The following is a 13,303-nucleotide window of genomic DNA, read 5'->3' as shown; positions in this document are numbered from 1 at the left end:
CATCACCACCACCATCAACATCATCAAATGACCAATCCCAGTCTTTAAATGCCAAATCAAGCAATCTGCAATAGGAGGTTTGTAAATTTATACTCTAACACTCTTTAGAAACTGTAACTTAATGTTATGACTTAGAAATCATACTTGGAATGTGCTTGTAAGCATTTTTATTTTCCCTTCATGGATAACAACAAGATTAAAATTAAGACGGACGCACACAGGGAAGCCTTGCCCTTTATATATAAATGAATATAATCATGTTGGCCAAGTACACTTTGCAGATATTTGAAGACAGCGATCATATTTAGGATAATAAGAAACAATCTGCTTCTCCCTCCTCACTCCCATGCCCCAGATAAACACATACCCATCCTGATGCCCAGTTTGATTTGAGAATTATGAAAGCACATTTGTCAATGTTCCCCTTCACCAAAGTGGTCAGATTGTCAGCTCAGTTTTTCCATCATAGCACCAAAAACCACGGGGTAAAAAGGGAGTAATAGAATAAGAAAGCAGCTTTCTGAATTCCAGTAGGACCCTGCCTGCTCAATGTGTCACCAAGAGCTTTGTCCTGCATATGAAAAACTAGGGACAAGGGAAAAGCCACAGGTACATAAGTAGCATTAGCAACTCATCTTGGCTAAATTGGACTTAGAGTTGGGATATATGTGGTCTTTTCTTTCTAATTCAATAACCTAAACCGTAATATTGCTATCATCTTTGTTTTTAAAAATAGCCACCTGGCCAGATGCGGTGGCTCACGTCTGTAATCCCAGCACTTTGGGAGGCTGAGGCGGGCGGATCACCTGAGGTGAGGAGTTCAAGACCAGCCTGGCCAACATGGTGAAACCCTGTCTCTACTAAAAATACAAAAATTAGCTGGGCATGGTGGCAGGTGCCTGTAATCCCAGCTACTCAGGAGGCTGAGGCAGGAGAGTCACTTGAATCCAGGAGGCGGAAGCTGTAGTGAGCCGAGATCGTGCCATTGCACTTCAGCCTGGGGAACAAGAGTGAGACTTCGTCTCAAAAAATTAATAAATAAATAAAAATAAAAATAAATAGATAATTAAAAAAAGCAGTAACTTTTTCATTTTTAAAACTGTGGTGTCATGAATCATTTTGTGCCAAGGAACTCATCTGGTCCCCAAAGTCTCACCTGTAATCACTATTGTCAGTGGTTCTTATTTACACACTTCTAAAGTAAGAAACTTTAGTGTATATGATTTACCTACTGCTCTTTATAAGGCCTCATTCCAAGAGATTTAGATATGACTAAAAAGGGCCCATATATTTGCATTTTCAAATAAAAAACCTGAGGCGATTTCTGATACAGGTGGTTAACTTTGAGAAACACTGACAGAATAGGTTAATGGATGATTACTCTAATTTAAAATAAACACAGCGACTCAAATTACTCTTTTAAAATGTGCTAAACACAGCACAACATTTGAGAAAACACACAAACAGATATAATTACTCACTTAACACATATCGCAACCTGGCACACACTCACTTCTCTAGACTTATATATAATGTAACTTATAGCCATAGTTTCAGCTCTACTGCTTGGGAGATTGTGATCAGCAGGCCTTCCAGGGCATCCAAGCCTCAGCTTTAGCATAGGTTAGGAGAAAGCTGCATTGCATACCCTTTCAAAACCTTTGAAGTGTGTGCCAGTGTCACAATCTCAAATTTAAGTCTAATCGCTAGATGCGACTGTAGTGTATGACGAGACTTCCCTTACAACCCTCTCCCTCATCCCTTCGAATCAGTCATCTAATTCTAGTTATTTCAACTGAAGAAATCTTTCCAAATCCAGGTTTATTTTCTTCGTTTTCATTGTCAAGTACTCAGTTCAGGATCTCATTAAGCCTGAATACCAATCCCTTACTGAAAGACTTCTACTTATAAATCAAAACTCCTGAGCACAGTGTACATGGAGCTTTTCAGTTGGGTTCAGACTTTCTCTCTAGTGTCACATCATCTTTTACCACTCCCTGCCCTTGCCTTCTCCCAACGCCAACCCAACACAAAATTACAAATACATAAGTAATTCTGATGACTCTGTACCTCTGCACATGACATTTTGCTTGGAACTGATTTTCCCTTATTTGTCTGCTTGTAAAATTATCCATCCTCCATTGTTTGAGATCTTTCTTAATGTCCTCAGGCAGAATTCTCCATGCTTCCCTCGTTTCCCCCAGCGCTCTGTTCATCCCTATATTATAAACAGCATTTTACATAGTACTGTAATTGCCTGTTGCTTGACTGTCTCCACCATTAACAGGGATATAGTTCAGGCCTGCGAAACTTATTGTCAAAGATGCTTTGGAAAGAGTGCATTTAATTTGGAGTTCTACCAGCAGTCCACAAAAGTACCCATTTCGTTTCTTAACCCTTGCCAGTTTGGCAGGTGAAAAATGGTTTTATGTTATAGTTTTAATTTAATGCTAATTTCTTAATACAGTAGTCCCCCCATATCCTTGTCTTCACTTTCCATGGTTTCAAGTTACCAGTGGTGAACCACAGTCTGAAAACATTAAATAGAAAAGCTCAAAACAACTTAGAAGTTTTAAACTGCCCAACGTTGTAAACAGCGTGATGACATCTTGTGCCATCCCACTCTGTCCTGCCTGGGATGTGAGTCATCCCTTTGTCCAGCATATCCATGCTTGTTAGTCACTTACTAATGGTCTTCATTATCAGATTTTAAAAAATTGTATGTGTACGGTCCAGTACTATTCGTGATTCCAGGCATCCACTGGGGGTCTTGGAATACATATCCCTTGAGATAAAGGGGGACTACTGTAATCGGGCTGATCACTTTTTTTTACATTTAACAGCTATTTCCATAATACTGCCTGCATGCGCCTCATTAATTTTGTATGGGGATGAGGCAATCTTTTTTCTCAATGATTTATAAGAACTTTTCGTATGTGAAGATACTAACTCATCTTTCTCATATATTTTAAAATACATGGTGTTTTTTAAATTTACAAGGCTTTACTTTTGGGGTAGTTGATCTTTGGCTTTGTTTTATTTGCTTTTATTATTTGGAAGTTCTTCCCCAATTCAAGATCAGGTATATATTCACCTATGGATTTATTTTTGACACTTCAAATTGTATATAACTTCATTATTTTCCCAAGTAGACTGTTAACTCTTTAACATTTAGAAATGAGGAAGAACAAAGATAAGATAATAATGACACAACAGCTACTTCCTCCTTTAAGTTTTAACTGTGCTGCCATGTTTTACACTTCTTAAAACTCGATAAATGAGCATTTGTTGCATTTTTGCTTTATACTTTTCTGCATGCATTAAATACTGCGTTAAAAAAAATCTTTAAAAGAAAAATAATTAAAGAGAAATACCCTCTAGCCAAACTGGTATATAATTTTTTTTTTTTTTTTTTGTGACGGAGTCTCGCTCTGTTGCCTAGGTTGGAGTGCAGTGGCGCGATCTCGGCTTACTGCAACCTCCACCTCCTGGGTTCACGCAATTCTCCGCCTCAGCCTCCCCAGTAGCTGGGATTACAGGCGCCTGACACCACGCCCGGCTAATTTTTGTATTTTTAGTAGAGATGGGGTTTCACCATCTTGGCCAGGCTTGTCTTGAACTCCTGACCTCAGGTGATCCGCCTGCCTTGGCCTCCCAAAGTGCTGGGATTACAGGCGTGAGCCACCGCGCCCAGCCCAGACTGGTATATTTTTATCTTGCATTGAAACAAATTAGGACTCCCCAAATTGTCTTCATCAAAAATTAGTATTTTATTCACAAATTTCCTACTTTTCCAGTATGGCATTTTAATTTTAATTCAAAAGTACCAAGAAAACATTCCTGTAGAATAGCATTTCTATACATTATTTTTATGAACTGTCAATTAATTTCTAGTCTTATTTTATTTTTATTTTTATTTTTATTTTTTTTTTTGAGATGGAGTCTCACTGTCGCCCAGGCTGGAGTGCAGTGGCGTGATCTCGGCTCACTACAAGCTCCGCCTCCCGGGTTCACGCCATTCTCCTGCCTCAGCCTCCCGAGCAGCTGGGACTACAAGTGCCTGCCACCACGCCCAGCTAATTTTTTGTATTTTTTAGTAGAGATGGGGTTTCACTGTGTTAGCCAGGATGGTCTCGATCTCCTGACCACGTGATCCGCCTGCCTCGGCCTCCCAAAGTGCTAATTTTGTAGGGTGCATGTCTGTAATCCCAACTACTCAGAAGGCTGAGGCAGGAGAATTGCTTGAACCTGGAAGGTGGAGGGTTGGGGTGAACCGAGATCACGCCACTACACTCCAGCCTGGGTGAAAGAGTGAGACGTCATCTCACAAAAAAAAAAGAAAAAAGAAGAGAAAAAAATGTAATGATGTAATGGCAGATGACCACAAAGAAAGACACAGAGGAAAAGTTACCAAAAATGGTTAAGTGAACATTTATGGGTTCACTTTATATTTGATGTATCTAACAAAGCCAAACTTTGTTTTAAGAAGGATACCATGTCAAATTAGTTCAACTAAAGCTAGATTGACTAATGCTAAGACTAATATTAAACAAACTCAAATGAACAGCTAGATGTTAGATCACTGCTGAGACACACCAGCAATTCTGTGCCTGTTTTCTTGGATGACCCTTTACCATTTCCACCCATTTGTATATTGAATGGGCTTTAGTCCAGTAGAATGTTAAAAGCCATCCAGCCTGAGGCTTGATTCCTCCCTGGAACCATGCTACTCAATGAGATTTACAATTTGCCTCTCTGATTGGTTCTTCTTCTAATACATCTTCCAAGGAAAAGGTCTTTAACTGTTTAGTGCTATTTATGATCTCTCACACTTTCAAATGATGTCTTTAGAAAACAAAATATCCTCAGTTCCTTCGCTTGCTACATAATACTTTCAAATGACATACTGCAACCTCTGTTATTCTCATCTATATACCATTCAATTTGTATAAGTGACTCTTAAAATGTGACATTCAAAATGGAATACTGGCCAGGCGTGGTGGCTCATGCCTGTAATCCTAGCACTTTGGGAGGCCGAGGTGGGAGGATTGCTTAAGGCCAGGCATTTGAGACCAGCCTGGGCAACATAGGGAGACCCCCATCTCTACAGAAAATAAAAACAAAAAAAAATTAGCCAGGTGTCATGGTGCATGTATGTGGTCCCAGCTACTCTGGGAGGCTGAGGTGGGAGAATAATCAGTTGGGCCTGGGAGGTCAAGGCTGCAGTGAGTCATGATCGTGCCACTGCACTCCAGCCTGGGCAACAGAGTGAGACCCTGTCTCAATAATAATAATAATAATAATAATAATAATAATAATAATAATAATAATAAAATTCAGGTTGATTGATTCATGTAAGAGATACAGACACAATGCTAGGAGTACATGAAACAATGGAGACTCAAATGCCAAAAACAATGGAAATAATGTTGCAGATGTACAACAAAATCCAAATTATATTATAAATGTGACCACCTTTATGTTTAGAATTTCAAAGAATGTATTAAATGAATTTTTTCACAAAATATACACTACACATTTTACAGTCAATTTTGATATTAGTTTTATTTACATGCAGATATGAGGGAAAGAAATCCCTACTACTTACCATTGCTATGACAAAATGTGTTTTTTAAAAAAATCAATGAAGAATGATTCACAGGGCAAGGCCGGAAGTTTAAAAAAAAAAAAAATAACAAAAATCAAAAGTAAATGTACTCCAAATAGACCATAATGCTGATTTGGACTGGGAAAAGAAGGTATTTGTAAGTCAGTGTACATAAAAACAGCCTGTTACATAATTGGGAGCGTGCCTCATAAACTAATTCCATATATGTTATCGTATGTAGTGAAATCATTAATGTGTCAAATAGCACAAAAGAAAAAAATGTATCAAAAGGATATTTGGAGTTATTATAGTTCTAGATCTAGACAAACCCCTTCTGGAGTCTTAATCAAAAACAAATATAACAATACCTATTCTATTCCATAGGACTATTTTAAAGAGCAAATGAGATAATATATAAGAAGTTAAATGAGAGAAAAGAATACACAGAGAAGTACTTTGGAAACTGAAATCACTATACACTATAAGGTATTAAAATACCATTTAAGCATTAATAGTTCTACAATATTAATAATAGAAATTTAATTTTCAGATGTTTTACAGAAGGCACTTGAAATGGCCTTCAGTGTCTCTGAATTCTGAGTTTCTTTAGCTTTAGTCAATAATCACTAATTTTGTTTAGTTTTATCATACCTCACACAAAATATTCAACATTTTCACTGCTGAAACACCAATTCTGCCTTTGTTACTCTAAATTATTTCCTTAAGAGATTAGTTTCAGAAAGTTTCATCTAAGATGTTTGTGATTAGAATTTCTGACAATACAGCCAATGCAATCAATATTCATATACTGAAGGTCCTGTGTTAGGGAACCAAAAGGATACCTGAAATTAGATACCTGATCAAAGTATATGCTTTTTCCTTTAGCTAACCAAATTCTTGTGTTCATTTCATGTTCAATGGATAGCAATGTTTATAAATGCTGAAGTAGTTAGTAAGCCAAGAAATGGCTATTGTGAATCAAGATATTTAACTAAAGGACTTTCACATAGCTATCTGAAAATGGCTCCATCAAAATGTTTTTGTGCATAATGATCATCCCTGACCTTACTCCATTTTCCTAACTCTACCTCAATTCCAAGGAATAACCACTTTACCGATTAGCTAATATTTGCATTTTTAAAGCTGGTCTATGTTGCTGTTAAAATCACACTCAAGTTACTGTTTTAAATTTATAGATTTGATTTAAAACTTAAGCTGATTTTAAACCTGCCTCCCAAGTCACCCAACATAATAAAAGCTTATAATATGAAACACAGTGTGTGCACTTGACAATGTGAGGTCTGTGTACAATGTTAATTCTATCTTTTAAGTTATTAAATTACTCAAGTGCTTATAAAAGCTGAAAATTATATTATTATACAGTAAGTCCTCACTTGACATCATCAACAGGTTCTTGGAAAGTACGACTTTAAGCTAAATGAAGTATAACAAAACCATTTTCTTCTCATCAAGGTTATAACAGAACAATTTTGAAGGAAACAACTTAATTCCAGGACCGGCCATTGTTTTGCTTAAAGTTGTAAGTTCTAAGAACCTATGGACAATGTTAAGTGAGTATTTATTGTACAAATAAACATAACAAAAATCTTTAAAGATTTTTGGTTGAATTTACTGTATGTGTGTGATTTAGTAAGTAAATTTATATTACTTTCATCTGAATCGATGAACATGACATGCACATTAAGACAGTTCCAACATCTGGTATTCCATAGTTAACTAAAATACAAAGCAAAGGAAAACTAATTAGGAAAATTTGTAGTTTGAATATAAATAGCAAAATATTTTAATAGACTTTTTTTTTTTTCCTTACCACATTTTAGTTTATTACCTAGGTTTGTTTGGGGCAAGCTGTCGACTTGGCCGTCTAATAGACTGGTTTTGCTGTATCTTCATTGAAGTTCTAGGAGATGATCGTGCAAAAGGGTCTGGAGCTGGGGGCTTTTTAGGTATCTTTTTCACCAACCGACTAACCCACTTCTGCTGCTCTTCTGTAGAATTTGCTAGTAATAATAGATTCTTTGCCGTTGAAATATCATAATATACTATAAAGAAAAATTTGAAAAAAGATTAATGGGCTTAAAATGATCTGAACATAACCGATATCGATGGAGCAAGTAATTTATCATTTACCTTTGCAAGGTGCTATAATCTCCTCCTTTTTGTCCATGTGATCTTTATGACACTTAATATGGCAACGGCGGCACTCCAAAGCAGGAGGAGGCTTAAACATGTGCCACAGGGGCTTCATACAAGCCTCACAGTTGGTTGGGAAATGATAAAGAGTAGGAATAAACTCATGTCCCTTGTGGCAAATATAATTAGATTTTTCTCCAACTGGCTCCACTGGAAATTCTTGTTCCTTCTTACTTTCTCCTTCATTGGCATACAGAATCTATGAATGCCAAAAGAACAATAAGTGATTTCCAAACATGCTATTTTTTTATGTAGGAACAATTCTGATAGTGTAAGTAAAATAAAATTAGCCTAAATTATTCAAAGAGAAGAAAATGTATCTGAAGTACAAACTTAAGCTCTTGACTACGCAAACTTAATCAAGAGCTTATATAAGAAAAGTCATCAGACAGTCACTTTGGTTTGCATTTCAAAAGAACTGAACCTGTTCAAATGCTGCCTCCTTATTTTCTTTATAACACCCATGCTTTAGCAGCACTATCAGAATAGGTCAGCAAAAGGTAACTTCATAGGTGTTAGAAAGTTTTTCTGGGAGAGACTGTTCAAAATAATCACTTGAAGAAATGTGGCAATCACACTAATTGGTGTTTTGTAATACTTAACAGAAAACTGGGTAACAGCTATGAGCACAGCTTCATTTTACAAGTCCTGTATTTTGAGAGTTGAGAGAGAAAAGAAAGAGGAAACGATGTGTATTATACTCCAAATAAACATGACAAGCATCCAGAAAACAAGGAGCCAACTTCCACACAGTACACCAAGCACAACGACTCTTACACAGAAGGAAATCAGTAAGTCATTGTTGGTTTGACTAATTTTAAAATGGAAGTAGTAAAGGGAAGAATGTGGCTTCACTTTAAATCGGAGGTAAAAGGGCTACAAGGTACAAAATTTACCTCCATAACTGACTTTTCTAACTTTCTAGAGAGCTGAGATTAAACAAAAACAGAAGGGGAAAAATTCATGCTTAAAAAAAAGTCATAACCAACCTTAAACAAAAATATAGCAAAGACCAGAAACATGATACAAACACACTGCAAGCTTTAACAAATAAAATGGAGAAAGGAATGAAAACGTTCCCAAACAGAATTAAGCACAAAAGTCACAAAGCAACAAACCATCTTTAAATAGGACTGAAACAGAAAGGTAACCTGAAGAGGGTCAAAGAATGAAGAGATTTAACATGTCATGTCATTTGAGAACTTCTAAATGTGAAAAAAACAAAACAAAGCCAACCAACCAAATATAAACAAAACTATGTTTACCTGGAATATCCTTGGAATTTCTTTAGCATCTGCTCTATACACATCTGTCTGTGTAACTGGTCGGACATGAAATAACTTGCTATAAAAAATTTTGAATAAAGGAATAAAATATCACCCAAGGATCAAATTATATATTAATTATTCTATACTTACATCAGACGTTAAACACTGACTACTTTGACCCATGTTAGGAACTCAGAATATTTTGTTCTATTAATTCTATAATTAATTAAGATTTTTAGAAACCTCTATGTCAGAAATTTTCTAATTAGTTTAAAAAAATAATGTATCAAAGGCCCATGAAATAAAGATGTTTTAACTAACCCTGTATCCCAGACTTTCATCTGTATGAAGCAAATCACAGGAAAATGTAACAATAGTACAGTAGGAGCTATACTAGGAGACTAATAAATTGCATTGTTAGTCTCTTATGCTTTAAAAGATATAGTTTCTAAATATTCTAACAAAAACACTTACTCTATATCTAAAACCATGTAAGGATTGGATTGTTCTTTATCTTGTTCACTGTCATAGAAAAGAATCTTCTTACTGCTTACAATCACATACTGTTAAAACAGGGAGAAAAGAAATCAGTAATTCAAGTTTTTATATACCTTATTTATTGATTTTTTTGAAAATAAATTCTATATTAGCAATAAAAATCATAAAATACTAAGTAACTAAAAAGTACTTAATATATCTTTAGGAAAGTCTTCCTTAAAATAACAATAAATTTTGTTTATATTAATAGATATTTTAAATAAGCAAACTGTGGGGAGAAGTAAAGTCAAATTTTTTTGGACTTAGCTTTGGGATCCAACATCATTAGTAACCTTCTCAAAAATAAACATAATAACATCAATAATCATAGTAACAGAGGAAAATAAATAAGTGGGTCTTTTTTTACTATATTCACAGTTCTTTTCCCAACAAAACAGCAAAAGTATCAAAATCAACAATTTCCTAACAATAAAATCTGTCTTATTATTAACAAGGTATGAGGACAAAAATTTTTTTACAAAGATAAATAAAATCATATCATTTCAAATCCTGAAGTATAAACAAGTTCTATGTGTCTAAAGGTACCAGTCATGTATATCCTACAACTACAAAAGCCAAATGACTAGAGTTAAAACAAAAACAAAAACAAAAGGCTCATATTCCAAAGTATCAATTACCTTTTTAACCCATCCAAATTTCTTAGTGTTGTTTCGTACAGGCAATGAAAGCCATCCTTCTAATCTTGATTCTACAAATAAGCACAACATGTGAGGCTAAAGATAACAATTCTCCTTAGATAACAAAGAACTTAATAAAATTTTAATATGAAATTTATAAAACAAAATATATCCTTTAGAATTTATCACTATACATCATCTAGGATACAGTAATAGTACAGGATCAGTAGTAAAAAGTTATGCAATGCAAAACAAAATCCAGGTTATATCATATTGGAAACAGATAGTCTATAGTTTTATAAAGTCAAATGTTCCATTGATTAAATTCATGCATTTATAAAATTCAGGAGAAAAGTTGCCAAAAAAAAAAAAAAAAGGCAGCAGCAGCAACTCTCTATTCTCACTGGTACACCTGCCTTAGACTCCTTTATTTTTCCTTTGGAAGAGGGCCACATTGTGCACATTTTCAAGGAGTAAATATTTTAAATAATTACGTGTTCAGAGAAAATGGACTTTTAGAATAACTATAATAAAATAAAATAATGTAAATTTTGTTTTATTTTATTTCTTTTTTTTGAGATGGAGTCTTGCTCTGTCGCCCAGGCTGGAATGTAGTGGCGTAATCTTGGCTCACTGCAGGCTGTGCATCCTGGGTTCCAGTGATTCTCCTAACTCGGCTTCCCAGGTAGCTGGGATTACAGGCACGCGCCAGCACGCCCAGCTATTTCTTGTATTTTTAGTAGCGATGGGGTTTCACCATGTTGGCCAGGCTAGTCTCAAACTCCTGACCTCAGGTGATCTGTCTGCCTCAGCCTCTCAAAGTGCTAGGATTATAGGCATGAGCCACCACACCTGACCAATTACGTACATTTTAGATAAAATTTGGTTAATAAGCAGCAAAATAATCAAAAGATTTCTAAATTCCAAAATATAAAAATCAGTAACATTGTAATTCAACTAAGGAATGTGTATGAATCCTCGGAATTTGTTTTAATGACATTTGATCAATGTCTTTTAATGAAATAAATATGTGAAATAGCATTTGGGGAAGTTATTCTAATAGTAAAAGTAGCTATCACTTATTTAACTTCTATTACGTATCAATCGTGCTGGATGCTTTACACAAATTCTCTTTAATCCTAAAAAAACCGCACAGAACAGGAATTATTCTCCTAATTTACATGAGGAAACTGCAGTCTTGAAAGATCATACAGGGCTGCCTCTTTGACTCTGAATGACGGAACTCTCTGCTGTTTTCATTTAAACTGTAATCTCTTTCAGGGTAATGATCGGGCCAAATTCTTTCATGTTTCTTATGAAGGACATATGCCTAGGATAATGTCAGTAAGTACTCAGTAAAAACCTTAAGCATATCCTTTGAATCAGTCGAAGTACTTTTTCTGTACCACCACTCTTGTTATGAAACTTCAGGAAGAATTTCTTCTTGGTTGAAAATGGCTAAAACAAGCAGTGAAACCATGCGCTCTTAAGCAATATAATGTATTACTCCATTTCTCGCAAGCTGGCATCTATCAATTATAACAGCAATGCCATGAGAAAATACCTTAAAAACAAATTCTTTATTCATGCAGCAGTTTATTTTTAACTGAGTCTACAACAACATATTAGAGTTAGTGGTTATTAGTTAATGTTACATAAAAAATCTTCAAAAGGACTAAAATTAAGGGTAGTGGGAAAAACTCCAAAGATGAGAAGATTTTCAGGATATCACCTGTACCATTAGGTTCCGATGAAATGGGTAAATAAGGCAAAGATTCTTCTTCTGAGTCAGAATCAGAGTCAAGGAGCGTGTGAGAACTGGAAGGCTTAGTGGCAATATTGAGAGAAGCAGAGGAACGCTGGTAGGTGAATGACATGGATTCCATAGTGTGTGACTGAGTGATATGAACTAAACACCCAACATAAAAGGAAGTAAGAATGCAGAAAGAAGAGAAAATGAAACGAAAGCTTAAAAATAGAGCTAATGTAATAATTTAAAAACTAGACATGTGGAGTTTTTCTTTTGTATGTTTATGAAAAACTTTGTAAAAAAAAATCAATAAATAAAATAAGTTTGAAATGTTACTTGAATCCTTACTCCAAGGAGTAGGTTTTCCCTTAAAGAAATTACAAACATTTTTCCTTCAGAGCAGTCAGTCGCAAGACTTAAAACAATCAACTGATTTATATTTAAGACAAATATTAGTGCTGAAAACAAATCCATACCTGGAAACCCATCATCTGCCTCAGCATCCCCTGGTCCACTGCCTATACTGGAACTATCCAGACCAATATGCAAGGCTTGGAGTTGTGACCGCAGCTGCTCAATGTCACTGTCTTTACTGTCCAATGTCATCTGCAGTTCAATTCGAATCTGGCTCTCTTCAGCTATTTGCTATAAGAAATTTAATTACAATAAGTTAATTGGATGCAACATAACTCAACATTTTGCTTCTTGGTTCAATAATAATTATTAAATAGAAATGGTCTATAACCAGTAAAACACAGACATGAAAATAATTCTACTTCTTAAAAAGAAGTCTTCAGTCTAGAGTCCAAAAAGTATTCTTACTGCCTGCATTTCATTCAGTTCTTTCTGATACTTGATCATCTGCTGGGTCAATTTCTCACGTTCAGATTTAAGCTCCATATGTAGCTTTCTATTCTCCTTCTCTTTTCTCCGCACATCTGTGTCATTACCACGCTTGACAGGTTCTTTTCGATTCATGATCTCAGCCAACTTATTCACAGCCTTAAAAAATGTAGAAATAAATATAATACATAAATAAAATAAATTACGTTTATGGTTTCTCAGTATCTCATCAAGAGCAACAAGTAAATACAATCACAAATACTCTCCTTCCCTACATACAGGGCTACAAAGAAACACTTTCTATAATATTTAAATAATACACCTCCTTTACTACTCATCATCCTTCTCCATCCAATGAGCCATTAGATTTTTACTCGTGTTTTCTGAGAATTATAATTTAAATATTTATAGAATTGATCTGATGTTGCTTTCTACCATTTTGACT

At 35.1% G+C, this 13,303-nt stretch overlaps 1 protein-coding gene across 3 annotated transcripts in view; it reads right to left on the bottom strand.

Moving 5' to 3' along the window:
* Positions 1 to 13,303, bottom strand: part of ROCK2 (Rho associated coiled-coil containing protein kinase 2) — a 167,500-nt gene that overhangs the window by 3,922 nt on the left and 150,275 nt on the right. For all 3 annotated transcript variants that reach the window (XM_055377492.2, XM_031007925.3, XM_055377493.2), the window contains exons 26-32: positions 12,838 to 13,017; positions 12,492 to 12,660; positions 10,266 to 10,336; positions 9,565 to 9,653; positions 9,088 to 9,166; positions 7,760 to 8,021; positions 7,458 to 7,671 (exon numbers count right to left, since the gene is read on the bottom strand). In XM_055377492.2, the coding sequence (XP_055233467.1) occupies positions 7,458 to 7,671; positions 7,760 to 8,021; positions 9,088 to 9,166; positions 9,565 to 9,653; positions 10,266 to 10,336; positions 12,492 to 12,660; positions 12,838 to 13,017 (1,064 nt within the window). The remainder of the gene's footprint in view (positions 1 to 7,457; positions 7,672 to 7,759; positions 8,022 to 9,087; positions 9,167 to 9,564; positions 9,654 to 10,265; positions 10,337 to 12,491; positions 12,661 to 12,837; positions 13,018 to 13,303) is intronic.

Source organism: Gorilla gorilla, chromosome 12, assembly GCF_029281585.2.
Source record: "Gorilla gorilla gorilla isolate KB3781 chromosome 12, NHGRI_mGorGor1-v2.1_pri, whole genome shotgun sequence".
NCBI lineage: Eukaryota > Metazoa > Chordata > Mammalia > Primates > Hominidae > Gorilla > Gorilla gorilla.
Note: the sequence above shows the minus strand (reverse complement) of the source record. Positions and strands in the feature narration are given on the sequence as shown.